Source organism: Mya arenaria, chromosome 8, assembly GCF_026914265.1.
Source record: "Mya arenaria isolate MELC-2E11 chromosome 8, ASM2691426v1".
In the NCBI taxonomy this organism is placed as follows: Eukaryota; Metazoa; Mollusca; class Bivalvia; order Myida; family Myidae; genus Mya; species Mya arenaria.
The window spans coordinates 50255205-50279969 of NC_069129.1; the positions used below are offsets into that span (position 1 = coordinate 50255205).

The 24765-nt window shown below is 34.3% G+C and overlaps 1 protein-coding gene across 1 annotated transcript in view; it reads right to left on the reverse strand.

Moving 5' to 3' along the window:
- Positions 1–8011: 8011 nt before the first annotated feature.
- Positions 8012–24765, reverse strand: part of LOC128244329 (fibroin heavy chain-like) — a 52444-nt gene continuing 35690 nt past the window's right edge. Inside the window, exons 43-54 of the mRNA XM_052962344.1 lie at positions 24313–24360; positions 20650–20679; positions 20115–20228; positions 19226–19255; positions 18401–18427; positions 17961–18086; positions 14934–15089; positions 13079–13264; positions 12046–12165; positions 10835–10930; positions 9305–9416; positions 8012–8194 (exon numbers count right to left, since the gene is read on the reverse strand). Of these exons, the coding sequence (XP_052818304.1) occupies positions 8068–8194; positions 9305–9416; positions 10835–10930; positions 12046–12165; positions 13079–13264; positions 14934–15089; positions 17961–18086; positions 18401–18427; positions 19226–19255; positions 20115–20228; positions 20650–20679; positions 24313–24360 (1172 nt within the window). The 3' untranslated portion in view covers positions 8012–8067. The remainder of the gene's footprint in view (positions 8195–9304; positions 9417–10834; positions 10931–12045; positions 12166–13078; positions 13265–14933; positions 15090–17960; positions 18087–18400; positions 18428–19225; positions 19256–20114; positions 20229–20649; positions 20680–24312; positions 24361–24765) is intronic.

Here is a 24765-nt window from a genome sequence, read left to right on the forward strand (position 1 = left end):
ATGGAAAAGACAACAAAAGCGTCTCCCATCATTTTGGCGTGGCTCAGATCAAGAGGAGAAATTTAAAAAAAGGTAATAACTGAGCAACTAAGAACATGCAAGTTGCACTGGTTAGAGTGTAAGACCCATCTCGCTCATAAGAATTGATAATCATCAATGTATTAAATCAAGAAATTGAAATGTAAGTGTCTTGTCTTTTGCAGTGTTTTTGAAATAGAATTTATTGAAGAAAAAAAAACTAAATTATTTTTTAATATGATTGTGAATGTGTGATGTTTTCTTCTGATCATTCTCTCTCAAAACCAGATATAGCAAACATATTTCAAGTTGCAGATTTTTTTTTGTTTTACTTGTAAATATAGTTTTGAGTATGTATTTAAGGCAAAGCCTTTTTATTCTGCTCAATACAAACTTATTTTGTAAGAATTATGGCCCTTTGTAATTTTTAAACAAATACATTTTTTTTTATGTTTTTGTAAGCCCATTATAAAGGGACATTTAATATTTTCACCAGCTGCATTATAAAGTCAGACCAAAAGTGTCCAGTAAGTGTTCAAACAATAACTAATTTATAATCCTTTCTCAAATCTGGTGAGCAATATATATAGGGCCATCTCTGTGTTTGTCTGACAAAAAAAAACAATAATCAATATTTGTGTTAAATTGACAAATATTGTTGTAAAATGTTTTGTGAAGATATACAATTGGATTACTTTTGGGTTAATAGGATTAAGGTTTCTGCACATAAAAATATTTAGAATAATATTTGGGTCAGTCGGTTCATGTTCAATATTACTGATAGTATAAGTGGAAGCAGTGACTTAAAATAAATTACCAAACAGTTTATGCTCAATTGCTTTGAGTTAACATACAAGATATGACACTTGGAATACTAGATCTTGGTGGCATTAATAAAAGACCAGACAACGCGAAAACTTTTTCTTCTTCACAGGACATTGCGACAGGTAAACACCTTAAGTTTACCTGTCGCAACAAATTTTTACCTGTCGCAATGTTACAAACAGTATTCGGTTACATCAGCCTAAACCTTGATTTTAAGCCTCTTTTTAAAATAAGTTTTGTAAATCCCCATTATAACAGGTTTAGATCTTTTTGGTTAGATTTGTCTTACAGTTCTATAATAAATTACAAAAAAAGCTAAATATCATGTAAAAAAAATCAATATTCGGATCTTATGTCATCTTTTTTTCTTCCCTTTCCTCCAAAAAAACTCATATCTGGTTCGTCTACCCATGGAACAGCTAGATCTTACTCTTTTAATTCATCTTTAAATTATACAGAACGGTTATAAAATGTAACGAATTGTACTACAAGTCAAACTCAGGCACAACATTTATGCAAAAACGAAAGTACATTTCTTGTTTATTGGCAAAGTTAAACAGAGCAGAAAGAAAGTCAGCTGGTATATTAATCATCATATCTAAATTAAAACGATTGCCGAGAACCACTTTGCCAAAAATAAATACATACGGAATTTTGTAATTTCCGAAAATTTCCGTAAAATAAAAAGCTGAAATCGGAACCTTACGCGTTTTATCGGCTTTTACGGAAACATGTCGAAACGGGGTTTACAAATAGTGATACACGGATTAACACGCTGAATAGTCATGATATAATAGTTAAAATAACTGAACATTTATTTAGAAACTCAAAGTAAATTTTCCGAAAATTATACGGTGCTGACTGTAATTTTTCGACGGACATTCGCATTGTCTTTAAGACCTTGTTTTGTCACATTAACTTGTAATCAAGCACTAACTAAATCCTCTAAATTCTCTTCAGGTGATGGTTGGGCACACACAAGAAGACATAGATCACATTCATCTAGCCATATGAGTAGACAGGAGTTTCACACACTGCCAGACTTACTTCCTCAGACGAGCAGATTTAGGCTTCTCAAGATCACGCACTGCACATCAATTCTGTGCTGCGTCATTTCTTCATTCTGGAGGTTGATGGACATGATTTATGGCATCAAGTGTGCAGTTTGTCAACTAACTATCAACACAGCAGTCTTGTTCACCAGCTGTGCAACTTGAGCTTTTAGCTTTATTGCTTGAAGCCACTGCATAAGAGGAGGGAAGGTGCAGGCTCATCAAACAGTCCCAAAGTTGAAACTAGGAAAAGAAGTTTGTCAAGAGTGTGAATATTTGCTTTGAAAACAATTGTTACAATGATTTGGAAGGTGCAGGCTCATCAAAAAGTCTCAAAGTTGAAACTAGGAAAAGAAGTTTGTCAAGAGTGTGAATATTTGCTTTGAAAACAATTGTTACAATGATTTGGTTTCCTTTGAAACTTGATACATACTATGTGTATGTTGAATGAATTGAGATGCTTAAATAAAGAACCGCTATTCAAATATCAGGAAACTGCATTTTTCATACTAAAGGGTAAATGATGTCGCCATTTCCTGTATGTATTTAAATAAGATATGTTTCCACAATTAATATTTTTAGGGACTATTTCTCAACGTAATGAAATAGATTAAATTTGTACAGTGTTATATGAGCTTAAATGTGTTTTCTGTTTCCTTAAAATTGATGAAAAATTGTCAGAAGGTAATGAGACCAGTATCCATTACTGCAATCATACAATAAAAAATACAGGGACAAGCCCACTGCTCATATAATATGATTAAACCTTGTTTAGGGGCATGAGGCAAACAGAGTTACTTTCAAATGTTAAAGATGCACTCTCACACTTTGGATGTTTTGACAACTTTTTTCATTTTTAGCTCTACTGGCCAAAGGCAAGATGAGCTTATGCGATGGTAATGTGTACGTAGTATGTGCGTCTGTAAACAATCCTCGTTAACATGATACAGCCTTCAGTTTTGATTGTATCTTGATGAAACCTGTACAGTATCTACATATCCATTAGAGCTCGGTTCCTTTCGAAAACCAGCCAGATCCGCCCATGCATGCCGAGATTATGGGCATTGATAATAAAACAAAATAGTGTGTCAGTAAACAGTTGCTCGTTAACACGATACAGTCTTCAGTTTTGATTGTATCTTGATGAAACTTGTCCAGTATATCCATTAGAGCTCATTTCTTTTCAAAAACCTGATCTGCTCATGTTTCCTGGATTATTGGCCTTGAAATTATTAGATGATGGGCCTTGATAGTATAAAAAAAATGCTATTTTGTAATAAATGCTTGCAAATATGATACAGTCTTCAGTTTTGAGTATTCAGATACCCATAAGGGGTTGGTTCTTTTCGAAAACAGTGATGTTGACCACACAAACCCAGCCAGTAGAGCATAGGCCCTTTTGGGCCTCTTGTTTGTTTTGGATTGGTACCATCCAATCTTTGCGAAAAATGCATGGAAACCAGTAACATAAGACTACTGACAAAAAATTCAATCGCAGACTTTTCTATTTAAGTTAAAACATTGATATTTTATGCACTTTTCTTAAACCGTTAGTAACATTAATCTTCGAAGGAAATATGAAATCTGGGATTTGATGTTTTGTCAGCAATCTTTTACCATTGGTTTGCTGATATTTACGCAAAAATTTGCTCATTCCGAGACAAAACAAAAGTTGTTAAAATGGTATATCTGTGAGAATGCAGCTCTAAATGTTTTGGCACACATGTTTTTGATTTGGCAGCACAACCAATCTTGAAAATTGCTTGATTTTACTGCTGTATTAGAAATTACAGGGGTAATGGGGATTTTTTTAGTGTTTTTATTGCTTTTTGTGATTCATACAGTCATACTTCATTCCTCAGGGCACAACTTACAAATAGACAGAACAGGAAAATGGTCATTTTAAAAGGTCAAGGACAATGCAAGTTTAACAATCATATTGTTCATGGCTTGTATTTTTGGTATATTTTGTTGCATATATGCTATAAAAAAGTTGAAAGTTAACAATAACTTCATAGTTGAAATGATGGCTTTGAGTTTGTCAGTTGAGAAACAGCACTATTAAGAAATATGTTAATGGTACTTTATTATTTTAATCAATTTTAGATATTTGTATGAAAATTATTATCTTATTTTGTACATGAGACCTTTTAAACAGTTATTGACAATATAACAATGTGAAAATGAAGCTTTAGATCAAAACTTAAAGCTGCACTTTCACAGATTGTCATTTAAGACACTTTAAAAATTTTGTCTCAAAAGCTGATTTGGTTATCATTCCTTTAATTCAGTCATATTAGATAATTCACAATAGAACCAATCAGAAATGTTTGGTAAGACTGCCGAAAAGTTCAGTTACATTAAATTGTTCGTAATGCTACTATACCCATAAATCATCATTTTAGCCATAAATATGACAAAATGCAATCTGATCTTATTTCAGCAGTCTTATATCACTTAAAAGTGGGTCTATGCAAAAAATGGTCTATTTATAGACCAACATTAAAAGAGTGCCGGTAGTCAAAACGATCAATTAGTGAGATTGCAGCTTTAAATACACCTTTTTAAGACCGCTGTAAAATAATTCCAATGGTTTGCCTCAATCTTTAAAGCTAGCATACTGTTTAATTGACAACCATACTTTTTGTTTAAAAGTGTCATGGTATGTTTGTACAATGTGTTTATATAATTCATTAAAGAAGTCAAAACAAATTTGTTTATCATGTAATTTGTTTTCTATCATTTAAATGACCCAGACGAAAATTGGGAACTCAGTGCTCGTTCTTTTACTGCTAATATCCAATGAAGTTTCTATTGGTGTAGCAGCAAGGAGGTGTTACATTAAGGATGCATCATATAAACCAAATTATACATTCATATGCACAACATACAGGCGTGTAGCCGCCTATACGTGAATACGCGGCTGAAAAAACATGATTCTGAAAAAAAAACACCGAAGTAGCAGTATGCGAACTTGACTACATGATCCAAAAACTGGTTATTTTCCAGTACAAAATAATGCACATCGAAACGCCCAGAATGCACTAGATTGCACCATGGTTTTCAAAATTTTCTGAGGGGGGCATGCCCCCGAACCCCCCAGCACATTAATGAATCCACATGAATAGAGGGGTAGCTACGCCCCTGACATTATTGAAACCACAGTGTGGCTAAACAACACTTGAATGTTTATCCTACGCAGTGATCTCCCATGGAAAATGCAATCGTCAAAGAATCTAAAGGGGATGTTTATATGGACTAGATTTGAAATACACCAAGTGTTTAAAAAAGTTGATTTCAGTCACGAAGAGAATCAACCATACTCCTCACTTGTTGGAGTAAGATGAAAATTCCACTTACCGCGGGAAAGAAAGTACATTGAAAATATTCATTTGATTCAATTGACTTTATCTTTTTATAAATATGTTGCAATACATAAAAAACGTTATTTTTTATAATTGTTTACCCATGTTGAATTTTATTTGGCAAATTTATTAGAGATTTATATATTAAGAAACTCAGTTCTTTAGTATGTGAATGGTTTGGGCCGGCTTCCTCAGCCGTTAAAGTGGATATGTTTATGACATACTTTTTTTTAAATCTTTCCAACTTGAGTTTTTGAGTGAATTTAAGCAAAGCGTACAGGATTTTGAAAATGCATCTTTTACTTGGATTTTATAGATTGTTATTATGAAATAAAGTATTGTGAATCAAACTAAGTGTTAAAGCTAAGCTATTGATGGCTGGAACCCTAAATGTTGATATGTGCTAAAATATATAGTCTTTAAAGTCCAAAATTTTGAAATGCGTTACAAACACGATTCAACAAAAGGCTGTTGCACAATCAGTTGATTGACATAATCTTCGAGTATGTGTTATCTGCATCGGCATGGGCTTGCTCCCATCTTTTTTTAAAATGCAATTGAAGTATAAAAGAAAATCAACCTGGTTACTATTATTTCTGCAAATTCAATACCAAGGAGTAAAATAAATATAAGTGTTCAGATGCATTACGAGAAAAAAATATGTCTGGTGTCAAAACATGAGAGAGTTTTGGCAGATACTCAGTCAGTCAGATGATCATTATTCCTGTTCATCAGAGGTCGGATGATAAATATAATGCATAGCATCATCGCACTGGAGTACGAGAACGTTGTATACAGAGTATGTTTAAACTGAACATGCGTCTGTTTATTTCTATGTCCTAAAACGTTTAAACTGTTTAAAGGAACTATAACATTATGAAACAACAATTCTGATTACAGAAACTCATTGGCTCAATCTTTTCACATCCGCCCCTCCTTCGGAACAGAAATTAAATGGCTTAAAATGTTGGGCCGGGGTAGGTGTACTCCTCTAATTTATAGTCCGAAATAGGGCATTTTTATCCTAATATTGTATTTTCCCCGATATTGCCTGAGAATGTATAAACGGACGATTCAAAGGGGTGGAGGGACCGACCCCCCCCCCTGAATCTGCAATTGAGTACATGCATTAATACCGTCTCCGTAGCCTATTGGTTAAGGCGTAGCCTATTGAAGTCGTAGTCGTGGGTTCATTCCATGGTACATTTAGCTCGATCCCTTTGCCGAGTGATGCCTGCCTCTCGGTACTTTAAGGATGAAAGTGGTTTAGTGGTGTAGGTTTCTGCTTCTGACCCACAACTATGTGGGTTCGATCCCAACCAGGGGTACTATCTCATGGATGGCCTCTCAAAAATGACACAGTAACAGTTTCTAGCCAGGAAACGGACTCGAGAGTGATTTTATCAGCTAATCACCTTTAGCAAAATCGAGCTTGTTTATTTTAGTTAGATTTAACCAATGAAAGTTGTACTCCTTCATCGGTGCTTTGAAAAATAATTAAAGGACCCTGTTTGACGCAAGTGCTTGCGCTTTCACGGGTAATCCTTGACCGAGTGGTCTTACGGAATACATTCAGTGTTCTCTAACCTTAAAGTCGATTAAAAGTTCAATATTATAACCAAGTACCACCAGGAAGTAGCTTTGGAAAATGCAAAATTAAGCAAACAGTTTGATTTTTTAGATTTATTAGTGAAATATGCATTTTGATAAAACAGTTTTCTGAAAAGGAATAATAAAACTACACATCTGACGCAGTTGTATGTAATAAAACTGCTTTAGATTGCACACAAGTTGAAAATGCCGATGGTATACGCGAAATCAGGTAACAACTAACATCTTGCATTGTTATTTTCTTGAATATTCTATCAATATTAAATTAATTAGCAATTATATGATGACATATATATATCCCAACTTTTTTTAACCCAGCAGCTGTAATACTGTGGAAATCTCCAACTGGTGATTTCTCCAACTTCTGTGTTCTCCAACTTCTGTATTCTCCAATTGGTGAATTTTATCAATAGAAATTGACTGTGGAATTCTCCAATTGGAAATTTCTCCAATTGGAGAACCGTTTTTTACAAAATCATAATTTTTGATTTTTTTTTAGATTTTAATAAAGTTAATAACTCTAGTACTCAAAACATAAATAGAAATGTAATTTTCTGTTCCAAATTGTAATATTTGATTTTTTTCAAATTGCTGATTTTTTCCCCCGTTTCAGCTCATATGGAAAATTCTCCAATTGGAGTTTGCCAAAATCCCGCGGGGGACCTAAAATCCAATTGGTGGCCAACGGAAGAAATCAATTTTGGAATTAAAATTTTCATATTTCTTAAAACTTTTTTTTAAATTTTACTTAAACTATTTCTTATTTAATGGGCAAACTTTCTATGTGTCGCTTTTGAAGTTGATATCTAAGATAATAAAAAAACTAAGTTTGCAAGTAAACCGGATTTGCAAACTTATACCGGATTCGATGAACAACAGCTATCCCGACCATGCATCATCGAAAAGGCTGTTCTAATGCTTATTACATATGGCGAGATCATTGATTGACAATATCGCTGGTTTCGTTAAAAAACAAGAACAACACGTCTATGTGTTCAACCTCCCTATTCATTACAATTCCCATCAAAATGGTCGGACGTGTCTAACTCTCCACTGATATATATTGTATAGTTGCGAGCTTAAATCAATTGTTATATACAATTGACTAATAATGTGTAATAAGCATAAAAAGACAAAGACTTATCATTTGTTTTTATTGGAATAATAATGTACATATGAAGCAAAATTGTATCTATTTATTGGACAACGTATCCGGCTGGGTACTGGATATTGAAGCCTGCTGGGCAGTTGGGGGTGGGGCAGCACATCCCTGCGGCCGGGGGATTTGTGTGACACTGAGCGGGCAAGTCCCAGTTTACACACCTGGTAATGAAATAGGAAGTGAACGTTGGTATAGTCTAAGAATGTGCTATAATAAAAATAGCCTTCTTTTGATTAGTCATGACACCATCTCTTGTATTGATAACCGGGATAAAGTCATATTAAGAGAGTCGCATTACTAGTCAGCATGTGTTTTATTATATGATAATTTCCTTTCAACCTGCGAATATTTATTAAGATGTCCTCCCTCGTTTTAGCCTGATGTTCTTTGTAGAAATGTTTGTCATCGTTCAACAATTCCCATTTTAAAGAAATAACTTGTTAAGCGTTCAAACCCTTTTCTTCAACAGAAACTGTCAACATATTGGTTCCCATTTTCATTTGCAAAATTATAAGATTGTGAAGAAGAAACTAGTAATCAAAGAAGAAAAATCAATTTAGATAATTGCGAATAATAGTTAAAAATTGTGGTTGATAATGATTCATCGTAGGCAATCAATCTGATTCGTACACGCATCACTGTAATCCTGTTGTGGAGCAATCAGCAATATTCGTATCCATGTTTAAATTCAGCCGTCAGCACTCGTACAGAAAATAAAACTATGCCATGTAGTCCCAATTCATCGCAATTAAGGCTGCACTCTCACATATTGGATGTATTGACATTTCATTTGTCTTGGAACGAACCAATTCATGCGAAGATGCATGGAAACCAGTCAAACAAGACTTCTGACAAAAATAGATCGCAGATTTTCATATTTAAGTTCAAAAATTGATGTCGTATGCATTTTTCTTAAACCGTCTGTAACGCTTTTAGCCATAAAACATTAATTTTCGAACGGAAATATAATAATCTGGGATCTGATCTTTTGTCAGCAGTCTTTTATCACTGGTTTGCAGATATTTACCTAAAAATTGGCTCCGTCCGAAATAAAATAAAATTATTCAAAACGGTGAATCTGTGCGAGTGCAGTTTAATGCCAATAAGATTAGTAAATATGGTGATCGGCGTTGTCATAGTGACTGTCCGAGCCATGCTTTAAAAGTAAAACGTTATAAACTGACGTCCAAAGCATTGTGTTTTCCTAGAATTTGCATGTGTATTTTTACATGTATATCAAAAAGAAAATGACACTAAACGATTATACGTACAGCGCTTCACAACGGTACTGGCCGGTCGATGCATCCACACACGTACAACTGAACTTACAGCCATCTTTCCAGGTATCTCCTTGACGGTAAGTTTGGCCCTGGTACAGGCAGCCTACAAACAGTGTGAAAAGGCCATGTTCAACAATGGGCCGATTGTTTAGAACTTTGTTAAAGTTAACAACGTTGTTAACTGTATCGATATAAACTTTTTAAGGGGAAACATTTTATGATGTGCTGATGTATTTAAGATAAACAAGCATAGCTGAATCAATTGTCTCAATATTTGTGAATTGTATCACAGATCACGTGTGTTTCCTTAAAACTTTACAAGTATTTCAAAGTTAACTTAGATCCAACGTTGCTAAATTTACCAATGTTCTGAACCTATGAACCTATATAGGCTATGTACCTTCCTTATTTTTTTTCTTTTAAAACTTTGTTGTTATGAATTTTGTTTTGATATTTTACAAGGCTCACAGATGTCTGTATATTAGTTTCCATTGTCTTAAAGCGGATTTATTAAAACACCTTCTTTGTGTATGGGTGACTTCCACGGTTTTGTATTATATTTGTTATATTTGCTGTGGTCTTTCGGTAACATTGGATATGACAAAATGGGACACGGCTTCAACCGACGGTAGTGGTCGTTGGCAGTGTTGCACTTTCATATTCAGTCTTAATATAATCCAGTAGCGGACACATGCGGGGCTTACTATAAGACTCGGTGTAGGGTAAGGGTCTAAAAACAAAGTGGCCGCCTTATTTAAAAATTTATATTAGTAGGAGTGCCGTTTTTGCCTTCAACTGGGATTTTGTATGGACACCATACATTTTTTCATTGCTGCCAATAAACAGTTATAATCAAACTGAAACGTTATATTATAACTTGGAATGTATTTTGTTCTTCCGAAGATTCCCCATTCCAAAATGTATTAAACTAAGCAAAACATAGTTATCACAACAATACCATAGAAGCCACAATAATGTATGCTAGAGGAAGTCTTTTAACATTCTGGCCACAAGTACGCCGATTTATATCAATGTAAACTTGTATACATTTTTCGACTCTTAGTTGACGAAAACACTAAACTGTTCAATACACAAACAGAGCATACATATAAACGATATATTGACCTAAACCTTTTGTAAATAAGACTAGTTTTCCTTGGAAAACTGATGTAGTTCGGCTTCTGTCAACTTTGCATCGCCTGTTTTGTTGACCTTTGTGAACATCGGCTAACCACGACTATTTTTAGCAGGTGCGCTATCTTCTCCGTAAGATATTCTCAGCGCTACGACTTTGGCGAGGAAAGGAGAAAGTGGACTATAGACGTGTAGAGTCGCCATAAAAACAACGTCAAAAGACTCTAAAGCAGCTGATGTGACCAAATAGTTTAAGTTGCACGACACGTACATATTTTGTTCTCCGGGATTTCAGTTTCAAATATAAGCTGTAACCACAATGGTTTTATCTTCTTTTAAGTTCAATATGACTTGGTTCTTTCTTTCTTAAACTCTTTACACACTTACCTGAGCTCCCTGACGTTCCACTGACAACTCCAGTTCCGGTAATTGATCCACTGGAGCCGCCACTCGTGTACGTCACAGATCCACCGGAAGTCGATGCTATGAAATGCAAAACATCAATCGCCATGATGGTTAAAACGCATGTTGCTTTACAGGAACTACTTTTGTATCGCTTTGTTCCGTTGTTTTATTATTCAAACTTAATGTTATGTATGTCATTGTCACATGCATATCATATACACTAACTAATTGGAATAAATTCGATATCTTAAGAGTTATCATACATTTTACTAATTCTTTTAATTAAAATTAACCATATAACCAAGGTCAAAAAGTTGTTGTGTTGTAATTGATAATTCCGTATTAAAACTGAAATAAAATATCTTTCACATAACTTTGACGTATTTCATACACTTTGAATATGTATTGAAATATAGTCTAAAATAAGAATAAACGATGATGAAAACCTCAGACTTGTCTCCCTTTCTCACTCAAATTATGAATTCTGTCTAATATGGCGATTGCTAAATCGCCTCTCAGTTTAAAAACTGCAATGTGTCTCAATGTACGGGTATTATGCAAGACAAATTCAAGGAAAATCAAAATCACATGCTATTTTTGTGATGCAGTGACCATTTATTTGTCCATATTTGAAAGCCGCACTCTCAAAGATTCATCATTTTTGCAACCTGTTTATGTTTTTCTTGCATAAATATCTGCAAACCAATGATATAAGATTGCTGAACAAAACATCAGATCGTAGATTATCATACTTCCGTTCGAAAATTAATGTTTTATGGCTTAAACCGTTACCTACGGTTTAAGAAAAATACATTACACATCAATTTTTGAACTTAAATATAAAAGTCTGCGATCCAATGTTTTTTCAGCAGTCTTATTTAACTGGTTTCCATAGTGTTCTCTGCAGAGCATGATTTTATTAAATCCGAATCATTGACTTAACGAGGAAATGCAAAATGATAAACTAACTATATTACAAACTAACGATAAGCGCCTATTATTGTCAAAATCTTAGATTCATTGTACTGTGGCTTTATATTGTAAATAACCTTGTGCTTAATATGTGTCTTTAATGTTTTTTGTATGTCTATACATTTTATGTAATATATTTGTAAAACTATACTTCTCTTCACATATGGAGGATAAACAGAATTAACCTAGTCTATACGTGTAAGCTTAGAAAAGATACTTACAGCACTTGTTGCAGAAGTAGGGGCAGTTTTGGACGGCCCACTGGGCGAAGGACGAGTCTGTGCAGACAGATGCTCCGTAATCCTTACAGTTTGGAATGTGGTCAACACAGCCTGCAAACAAATATATAGAGGATAATTGTTTGTTTCAGTGAAAGATCGTAATTCATTTCTCCGAGTGGGCACCAAAAGGTATATTTCATAAATGACGTAAAATGACACTTAATTGAAGTTTTTCAGAAAACAACGCGCCAAATTGTATGCGAACGTAAAGTCATTTCGGGAATGACGTGTATGTTACGTTTCCCAACCGGGTGCGCGCAGACGTTTGATTTGGAATTAAGAGCGGGCTTAAATTTCAAAACAGAGAAAAATATCGAAATTTTGTTTCACTGTATCAAACTGTGAACTATCATTTTTATTTCACTGATAAATCTCTATAGATCACCGAAAAGCATATGATAGAATAGTTTCATCATCACCTTAATTATTACTAAAATATTTAATTGAAAATTACCTCAAAAAGCTATATTGGACTTATAATGAACTTATTATCATTCGTTGGTAGCCTCTGACAAACTATTGTGAGTTTCAAAATTGGCATTCGGCCCTTTATCATCAAATATTTAAAAAGGAAAATTGGAGGAAAAATGAATTTCTTGATCGCTCAATAGATTCTTAAAAATTGTGTATAACGTTTTCAATCAGATTCTTATTTCATTAAAAAAAGTTAAAACATAAACACCCAACAATTATTACAACTTTAAAACCGAAACTTATTGTAAAATCTTGTCTTCTTGTCAGAACAAATTAGCTTGAGACGTTTTTGAGATTGCTATCCAATTGGAGCATGTATATAGTTCTTATTTTAGAGAGGTTTTGCTAGGAAAAGTAGCGTAAGTTTTTAAACAGTTTAAAAATAATGAATCAATGAATTTAATTACCCTAGCATGAAAAAATGTGTCAACCTTGGTTTTGTATTTTAAGAAGAACAAAAACTGATAAAACACTTAGATTTTATATTTAAGGAACATACTTCCAGTCGTAAAAGTTCCGCCTCCCGTAGCAGTGCCACCGTTCATGGTCCCCCCCGCACCGGCTCCACACAGGTTGCAGCTATAAGCGCAGTTTGTCGTGGCATATGGACGGACGTTCATGTCCATACAGATGTTAGCTGACCTTTGGAGATCGGCACAGTTGGTGATTGCGTCAGCGCATGCAGCTATAAAGCAGATATATTGTTTGCACATCGACTTTAAAGGCGCACAATATAGGTTGATGCAAGCATATATTTTTTTAATTTAATGCATTTCCATATTTAACTCATTTAACTGTAATGATAAAAACCAAAAAAAAACATTTGAATTAGGCACAGATAACACAATATAAGCGATATTTTGTCGCACTTTTAATTAGGGAATTTTAGCCACGTAGATTTATTTTTATTTTTATCTTTTATAAAGGGCATTTTTTATCTGTACCTAAATCATATGCGTTTTTGTTTTGATCCTTATAGTCAGATGTGTTAAACATGATAATGCATCAACATTAAACAAAGAAATATATATATACTAATAATCTTAAAATTTTAGTGGTCTTCATAACATTGAATAAATTACCAACTAACTGGGCCAGTCACTGTTTCATATATAAAGCTTCACCTGATTAATATAAATAACGACAGACTGCCGATTTAATGAAATAAATGTATTGTCAATTTGCCTCCGTCTTATTGGACAAAATTTAATGTTGACCACTAAATTCTGACAATGCAAAAAGTACTAGGGACAAACCCATTGGGCAATACTTTTAAATGATTTTGCAAATATTAAAAGGTAAAATACTAAACTTTTGTAACGTGCAATAAATGCCAGCTAATCAATTCGTATTTACGATAATTACTCTTGGAACGGTTGCTTAAACACAACTTATAAATAATTCATATCAAACCACAATGAATAGTCTTGCATACCGGGCATGTTTCCCGGTAATGTGATTAGTCCTGGAAACTCACCGATATTTCAACCCATAAAGATTGGTCACGCGCAACAAGGCGCCAATTGAATATTTAAAGGCAGTGCGGCCTACCAACTTTAGGACCGCAATCGTCAGATCTACTTCTTGTCACGACTTGTTTAAAGTAATGCAAATTAAAAGACCACTTTATCTAAAAACGTTCGTAATGTGATTTCGAAAGACGCTGTCTTACTTCTATTTCAACAAATAATCAAAAGTCCTCAGCAAATATCGGGTTTCAGTTAATTAACTTTACACTAGCAAGAAACTTGCGAGATGAAAACAATGTTCGTATACCCTCGAACATATATGTGTATCAATAACTGTGTTTAGACTAGCTTATTGTATTAAAAGCAATTTCCATAACATGTTCTTGGGTTAAGAAAGGCACTTCTCGGTTACAGTTTGTGACCACTGAAAAGCTTTTTTGGACTTGATTTTTACTGCCTCTGAACATAACTGTAAAATAAGTGAGGTCACGCTTGTAACGTGATCTCCCCTGACAAACAGATTTTAGCCGAAAAACCTTTCAAAATCAAAGATAATAAAAAAAACAATATCTATGAATGACAATATATCTGTCCATTGTCATTTGATTTGCATGGTGGCAGTGATGAATAAACTGTAAGGGAAGTAACACCGCATGGAGTTTGTTCAAAGTTTCAAACCACACCGGCAACACACAAATGGTACTCAAACTCACATGTTTCCAATATAGTCTATTGGAACACGGACACTTAAACATTGAAATCATTGATATCATTAAATAAAACGCATCAATAGCAACGTTGAAACACGCATTTAAGCAATTCATTGCGGTTTCAGACAACGACTTACATGCACCTTTTTGTTCACATAATTGTCTACAAACCTACCTCCGGTCATCGTGCCTCCTGTACCGGTACCAGTTCCTGTTCCGCCGGTTCCCGTTCCGGTTATCGTGCCTCCTGTACCGGTACCGGTTCCTGTTCCGCCGGTTCCCGTTCCGATTATAGTGCCTCCTGTACCGGTACCGGTGCCTGTCCCAGTTCCTATTCACAGAACAGAGAAATAACATTGGAGTTGTTTGATGGTATACAATGGATGGTAGACAATGATATATTCTTAAATGACATTGCAGTGGTTTGATAGGCACACAGTGATATATTCCTAAATGACATAGCAGTGATTGGATAGGTAGTAATGATCATATTCTTAATTGATATTAAAATGTTTGAATGGCAGACAAAGATGTTCTTAAATGAAATTAAAGTGGTTGGATATATTCCTCAATGAAATTTTGGTTGGATAGGCAGACAATGTTATATTCTTAAACGAGATTGCAGTAGTCGGATAGGCAGACAGTGATAAATTCCTAAATGACATTGCAGTGGTTGGAAAAGGCAGACAGTGATAAATTCCTAAATGAAATTGCAGTGGTCGGATAGGCAGACAGTGATATGTTCTTAAATGGCATTGCAGTGGTCGGATAGGCAGACAGTGATATGTTCTTAAATAACATTGCATTGGTTGGATAGGCAGACAGTGATGTGTTCTTAAATGACATTGCAGTGGTATGAAAGGTAGACAGTGATATATTCTGAAATGGCATTGCAGTGGTTGGATAGGCAGACAGTTTTATATGCTTAAATGGAATTGCAGTGGTCGGATATGCAGACAGTAATATGTTCCTAAATGACATTGAAATTCCTAAATGACATTGCACAGGTTGGATATGCAGACAGTGATAAATTCCTAAATGACATTGTAGTGGTTGGAAAGGCAGACAGTGATAAATTCCTAAATGACATTGCGTTGGTTTGATAGGCAGACAGTGATAAATTCCTTAATGCCGTTGCAGTGGTCGGATAGACGGAGAGTGATATATTCCTAAATGACATTGCAGTGATCGGATAGGTCATTTTCTCAAGTGACATTGACATTTTTTTGCATTAAAGACAGTGATAAATTCATAAATGGCACTAGAGTGGTTGGATGGCAAACGTCGGTATATTCTAGGGTGTGCTTCTGATAAGTGTATCCAATTTTTTTTGCTGTTTTCAAAAAAAAAGCAAGCATGATTTTAAAGTGAAAAAAATGGTTCTAGTGGCCGTCCCATCGAAGGCTTTGAGTCGTAATTTTAATTAGCCTAAGTCTGTTTTAAACATCACAAATGGAAATACTATGACCTTGTTATATACCCTAAACATCGTTTTCAATTTTGATGCTGGCTTAAGTTTAATTTACACAACTGTGAAGTTAATGAAACTCTGTAAATAAGATTTTTCAATTTATGACTAAACTGGATTAAAAGCTTTATCAAAACGGCCCATAGCAATTGTTATTGATACCGCACAACTCTGATGTAAGCATTAATAATTGTTAAACCGATGGCTAGTTTTACGAGTCCATGAATACCCTGGACACTCAATTGCCAGGCGTATGAAGTACCAGAGTTGGTTTGATAAAGCAAGTATCTTATTCTACATGGCATGAATTTGTTGCTCAAAACGTTTAATGCCAGTTTGGTTGACAGCAACACTAGTCCCTTAACTGTCTGGATTGAAATACTGGTGCGGTGCTGATTTACCGGTTGTCTAAGGACATGTCGGTAACTTTATCAAATAACAAATACACCATAAAACCAACGTATTTTCATTTGCCTGAGACAGACTGTTAACATTTAAACCAATAAATTTAAGAACAATACAAAAAAATCAATCCAGCATAATACACAAGTTATAAAACTGGCCTAGTTGATCATTAGACTTGCAAGGGTATGCTTTTGGTACGGTTATATTGTCATAGCGCTAGTAAGAATTGCATCAAACAGCGACAGTTGGAGTGCATGTGACATATTTCAGTCATGCCGAATATGACCACACACAATATACCCGATTTAAGACTGCCTATACAACTTTTGTACGAAAACGACCTCCTAAAGGCAAGAGGTGCGACCATTTCTGTGCCCAAATCGAATTGGTGGAGGAGGAGTGAGGTGATGATTGGGCTCTGCGATGGTGCAACTTAAATATCGCTTTGTGTATCAGATGCAATATGCTGATTCCCCAAAAGGTACACAAAACATTTACACGGTGGAAAATGGTGAGACGTTAATGTACGAATAGATCACAGACGAGTTGCTTAAACCGTTAAACGGCCTGTTGATAAAAAAAGAAGATTTTCATCAATGGGTTTCTCAAATAGAACTGCTTTTGCTTTGCTGAATATGAAATAGACCCGTTTTGAACTGGGTTGAAAATGGAAAGTTTATTGTAAATATCTTCAAATAAGAATATCCATCTGACTGGCAAGTTTGTAAATATTCATAGGCACAACGGTCATCGTCAATGTAAACAGGCATTTTTAAACGTTTTGAGCAACCCTTGCCTCGAAATATTGTACGGGCCAATATTCACTAACAATACCATAATACAAAGTACCAGTTTTAGACTCAAATGACGGAAATTTTTGTTTTTGCTTATTTTGTTACTATTTAAAATTGTTGCTGATACAACGCCGACAGTGAAACTGGTTGTATTTTGTACACATAACAAAGTATACTTTATTACTCATTTTTGTTAAAAGTAAATGCAATAAAACTGTTTCTCTAATATAATGAATGGGCTATCTTTCGGAATTCCAAAAGATGCGAAAATATCTCTATAAAATTTATTCGCTGATTAGTGCAACACTGTCAAAAGCTGTGATTGTACACTCTTTGCAATAATAAGGGAAATATAAATGATTTGTAACATTTCAAGGCGTGAATGCGTAAAGGTTCTAAGACACATTAGATAAAAAAGATAGAACCTTTTCGCTTTCAACCATGGTTTTCGATATTCAATTCTCTGTGTCTGAGTCTAAAACTCTGATTCTCAGATTGAAAACGTTAGTGTATATGGGCCCTGGTTCTCGCCTACCGCAATAATGACAAAACTTGGGACAGTTGTCGATAGACCATTGGGCGTATGAGGAGTTCGTACAGATGGCTGGTTCAAACGTCGAGCAGTCAACCTTGTCTGCGCACAATCGCGTACCAGGAGCCACTGGCAGGAATTAATATTAAAATAAATAATGTTTAAAGCATTGGTTAGAAAGCTGAGGAGAAAATAAAAAAGCGTTCAAATGTGTTGTTTTTTCATGTGATTCTGGATAAAAAATCATATTTGTCAACTCTTTAAGTGCAGTGTGTTGATTTATGTTGATATATTATTCTATTTACTCTTAAAACACTTACTTTTACCAAAGTCTGCGAAAATACGGATCCAAATTCGTAGGTTAACTCCTTTCCATTAATTTAGACAACTGACAGAAGTTATATCCAAAATAGTAAAATGTTTGTGATACTAGATATTCCTACCTGTTATGACACCAGTGCCTCCCATTCCTGAAACATACCAATTTTAATGTTTCCTTTGTACAATTTAACTTGATAATTTCCATCGAGTCTAAGCCTTTTTAATAAAAAATGTTTTTATTAAATCCAAAAAAAAACATATTCAAGAAATTAGGTCACTAACATTTATTCCATTTCGAGTCGTTTATTTTATCGTGCCTTTAGCTTAAAACGTTAATGACATCACATCAAATTACACCGCGAGTTTGTTTACGAAACTTTCCTTTTGCCGGTGAATACTTTAATTCAGTATGGATTGTAAAATGTGAGCTCCTCGATCAAAAGGGCGATTACAGATTAAGGAAAAACTAATAAAGCAATTGCAGTTTATATTTTGTGTTTACTTTATCTCAACTGAGATCGGGAAAAAGGACTACAATCTTGCTAGCCATAAAAGCTTATTTTTTGCAATATAATATTAACATTTTTCTTTTTTTTTGAAACTCGTATTTTAAATTAATATACCAAAATAATAGGGGTTTACCAGGCATCTAAAATTCACATACTTATATAGTGTAAGAAGTGTAACATTCAGGAGGAATATGTGAAAATAATATCACTTCATGAACATGACGAAGAGGGACACAATTGTGATTTTAAAAGACTATCTAAGTAATACATGTATATCAAATTAGCAAACAAAAGATAAACACCAATAGGATCTGTATTTACTGTTCCGGTTGCATTTCTTTTTTCAAAATATTGATAGCAATATGCCTTCTTTACATATAGTTGGCGTAGAGTTCCAGGAACTTTTAATTATACACATATATTATGATGATATCTTACCTGTTCCGCTTGTACCACCAGTCATCGTTCCTGCAGATGATACAGAGATGGTACGTTTTCATTGTAATATATAGGTGACACATGCATGATTTTTGTTTAATCTCGTTAAAGGTTCTAACGAAATATGTAATATATCTATACGAGAAACTAAGCCGTTTAAAGGTGATACGGAAAACGTTTTAACGTTATACGCAATTTGTTTTAACGATATACTAAGCCGTTTAAACGAGATAATAAGTTGTTTTAACGAGAAACCAAAGTCGTTTACACGAGTTACTAATTCATTTTAACGAGATACGCAAGTCGTTTAAACGCGCTTCTTAGATTGAAAAATCGTTTTCACGGAATATATAAGTCGATTTAACGAGTTACTTAGTCCTTTAATCGAGATACGTAAAAATAAATGAGTTACCTATTAATTTTAACATGATACGTAAGTTGTTTGAACGAGATACGTTGATAGATTTAACGGGTACCAAGTCGTTTAAACGAGATAGGTAAGTCGATTTAATGATTTCTAAATCGTTTAAACGAGATATTATAGTCGATTTACCGAGATAAAGAAATAACAGGTATGTAACACCTATGCCACCGTAGATTTTGCTTAGATTTTTTTTAGCAAAAAGCTACAAAGGCGCGAGTATGCTTGAGTGTTTTGCTCGAACAAGTAATATAGTTAAAGTAGAATTTTGATTTCAAATTATAAATTTGTAGGAGCGTTGCGCTTGCGAGCCCCTTAAATTAAATTCCACTCAGCAATTTCTCAAAGGGTATACTGGCCTAATTTCAATTCTACGTAACTGTACGGAAAATATAAACGAGGCTCAACTTACAATTAAGAGTAGCAGATTTTTATGTTATAAGTGCAAAGGAGGGGTATGTATCTTACCACAGAGATTGCAATGGCTTGCGCAGTTCTGCTGGGCCCACTGTTTATAGTCGGGGCTGGTACATACGTCAGCAGCGTATGTCGCACAATTGGTAAGAACGTCGTGACAGGTGCCTTTATTGATATATATATGGTATCCCGTTATACGTATCAATTTAGCTTTATCGCAAAAGAAAGCAATACCTTAATAAGAAACCGTTCGAAATTTGATAAAAGCTCGCATTCGATAGCGTTCTTATTATTATCCTCAGTGATTCTTTCAGTCCATTTGCCAGTTATTTTTACAGACCAAACATAACAAATGTATTACTGTCTTATGGGTACCATTTGAAAGATTTTTGTACCCTTCTAAAGATATGTAAGCAATCAAGTTCATTCACAAAAAAACGAAAATATTAAACCGTCAAGGAATTAGAGTCATATACAGTGTATAAGAATAACATTACATTGACAAAATTTAGACAAGCATATTCATTGACAAAAAAGTTTTGATGATTTCAAAAGCTGTCATCAAACTATAGAATTATGCATTTACCTGTATGTGTGACGGTACCACCGCTTGTTCCTGTTAAGAAAACACATCGACGATTAATCAAAGAAGAACATATTCAGTCGAACCCCGTTGGCTCGAACTCCCATGGACCGGCGAAAATACTTCGAGCGTCGAAAAATTCGAGCCAAGCGGGAATAGAAACCTTCAGTATGAAAATATCGGTCCTCTGAATCAAGTTCGAGCCAACGAGGAATTCGAGCCAAGCGAGTTCGAGCCAACGGATGTCGACTGTATCTTAAAATTGATCTATGATACGCGTTTTAATTTTGGGATTCCTCACCCGCTTTTGTATTGCGGAAAGCCGTCACTACGAAAACAGGTTTAATCCTATAGTTTTGTAATACCCGCGTTCTTTAAAATGGATAAATCAAAACCTGTTTAACCAAGCTTGTGCGGTCTTACTCATTCATGTTCATCTTGTGCGTTGCTATCAAACATGTCGAAACGTAATATTGACGTATCTGTCTATGATAATGTAACTCGAAATTTGGAATAAGCGACATTTTAAGGGGTATTAAAATTAATTGTTAGTGAATGGAATGTATACCTTAATCATGTGACAACTCTAAACGAAAAAGATAAAGCCATTTAGTAAGGAAGTGAGATATTAAATCATAGTGATTCATCTTAGTTCTAATAAAATGACAGTGGTAAGCTCTTGAGTTCGTTTCCTGGATAGAAACCAGAAAACGTCCCTCTGACGAGGCCAAGAATACTGGCCCCTGGTTATACTCGAACACACGACCTGTTATGTGAAAGGCGGACAGCCATACAACTAGACCAGTCCACCTTCCCACAAATAGCTTAGTTTATATAGGATACACGTATCTAGGTATTAATATTGGATACAGGTATCCAGATATTGATGAAGGATACTCGTATTCAAGTATTGATATAAGATACAAATATCGAAGTACAATTTTTATATTGATTTTTTTACAATCTATTTTTTATAGATTTTTGATACGCGTTTCTTATTATTGATATGGGGTACAGGTGTCCAAGTATTGAAAAAGGACACACATGTCAAAGTATTGATATAGGATATAACAATCCAAGTATCGATAAAGGATACACGCATCCAAGTATTGATAAAAGATACACGTATCCAAGTATTGAATGAGGATAACACTATCCAAGTATTGATAAATGATAATACTATCCAAGTATTGATACAGGATGACACAATTCAAGTATTGATAAAGGAAAACACTACCCAAGTATCGATAAAGGATAACACTATCCAAGTATCGATAAAGGATAACACTGTCCAATTGTTAATATAGGATACACGTATCCAAGTATTGATAAAAGATAACACTATCCAAGTATTGATAAAGGATAACACTATCTATGTATTGATGTAGGATAACACTATCCAAGTATCGATAAAGGATAACACTATCCAAGTATTGATATAGGATACACGTATCCAAGTATTGATAAAAGATAACACTATCCAAGTATTGATAAAGGATAACACTATCCAAGTATTGATAAAGGATACACGTATCCAAGTATTGATAAAGGCTACACGCATACATGTATTGATAAAGGATAACACTGTACAATAATTGATATAGGATACACGTAACCAAGTATTGATAAAAATATAACACTATCCAACTATTGATAAAGGATAACACTATCCAAGAATCGATAAAGGATACACGTTACCAAGTTTTGATATCGGATTCACGTATCCAAGTATTGAATAAGGAAACCACTATCCAAGTATTGATAAATGATAACACTATCCAAGTATCGATAAAGGATAACACTATCTAAGTATTGATGTAGGATAACACTATCCAAGTATCGATAAAGTATAACACTATCCAAGTATTGATATAGGATACACGTATCCAAGTATTGATAGAGGAAAACACTATCCAAGTATTGATAAAGGATAATACTATCCAAGTATCGATAAAGGATAACACTATCCAAGTATCGATATAGGATACACGAATCCAAGTATTGATAAAGGCTACACGTTTACATGTATTGATAAAGGATACACGTATCCATGTTTCGATATATGATACTATTGTTCAAGTATTGATAAAGGATAACCCTATACTAGTATCGATATAGGATAACACTATCTAAGTATTGATGTAGGATAACACTATCGAAGAATAGATGTAGGATAACACAATACAAGTATTGATAAAGGATTGCCCTATACAAGCATCGATATAGGATACACGTATCCAAGTTTTGATATCGGAAAACGTTGCTAGAGTTGGACATCAACATTAAGATTATATAAACATTGTATAAATGTAAAGGCTAAAATTATTTTTTATCAATACACAAATTATATATTTTGTTTGAAATTTACCAATAAAGTCAAATGAGTCAAACTTTATAATGCATTTAAACTTACAGGTTTTAAAAAAAACATGCAACAAGATATATTGTGTGCCGTTAATCGTTTATAAAAGGCCATACTTCCAAGACTGATCATTCGGACGTGCGAACAGGCTAAATCACATGCAGAATATGAAAATCATCGTAGCTGTTCAATCAAGTTAAAGGTAAACACAACGTCTAACAGCACCGGTTTTAGCAGTATTCATTTCTAAGTACATCACCTATATCTAAGTAACTTAAAAAATGCACGAAGCTTAAATGTAATGTACAATGGCACACTATCAAATAAAACATTTACACAAAAAATTGACAATGATCCGCGTAATTTACAGATGGAAACATATTAAACATATTTAAATAATTATGCGTATGTGTTAAATGTTCAAATTTTAAACACAGAAAACAAAGACGAAAACCTAAACACGCTCCGATGCTATATTCAATGACTATCCTTTGGAAAAAATGTGAAAGATGCCCAAACTTTTAGATGCATTTTGCAATTGAGACCCAATTAATAAAAGACACTCAAAATATACCAAGCTTCGAGAAAATCCACAATGGAAGAATCGTTGAAAGAAAAATGCGAAAGCAACCCAAGGAGGAAGAACAATTGAAAAATAAAAAAGGACGCGAAAGCTGTGCAATGTCCAATGGTAGACACATTTGCTATACAAAAGAAAAGAAAGCTACTCAAGCGTAAAGTCAACAGCCAATGGCAATGGAAAGAAAAAGAACGGATACAAAACTTTTTTTCCCTTTAACACCAACTTTTGCCAGTTCCTGTCCCAGTCCCTATTACCTCCGATAATGGTACCTGTTCCTCACACACAAATGATTCATTTCTATTAATACAATGACAACTGTTGGGAGAAGCCCGGTATTCGAAAATTAAAAAAGACCTATTCAAAACCAAAATATAATGCTTTCTTTTGAAAAAAAACAAATGTGATAGCCCACCTAGCTTTTGGATGTATTTTGAAATTGAGGACTAATATATAAAAGACACTCAAAATATACCAAGCTTCGAAATAATATACAATCGAAAATCCGTTAAAAGAAATCCGTTAAAAGAAAAATGCAAAGCAAACCAAGCAGGAACAACAATTGAAAAATAAAAAGGGCGCGAAAGCTGACCAAGAGTTGATTAAATGTCCATTGGTAGACACATTTGCTGAAGCAACAAAGAGAAAGCTACTCAAACGTTAAGTCAATAGCCAATGGCAACGGCTAGGAAACAAGATGTTAATGCCAAGCTTAAACACTAACCTGTGCCAGTGCCTGTTCCGGTACCACCTCCGATAATTGTACCTGTACCTTACATACAAATGATCAAGTTTTATTAATACAATGAACACTGTTGGGGCAAGCCCAGTAGTCGAATTTCCAATGCAACATATTGAGTAAAAATACTATTTAATGAAATGTTATCTATTCAATGTGTAAGTTTTGTTTAAAAACCGATAATGCCCACCAAAAAAGGTGCGGAAAACGGATCATCCGTCAGCTAAGCGTTCTTCACATTTACCAGAAAAACAACACATCGACGTTTAAACAGAAGTAGAAGCCGACGATGTAAGAGATGTGATACTTTAGAGAGTAAGATTATGTGCGTTATACACAACGATATCAATTTTATATCAGTTTTTGGCAATTTTCTATTCTTTTTGCAATTGTATCATGTGGTGTCTAGCTCATTTAATACTAAAAACATAGGTGACT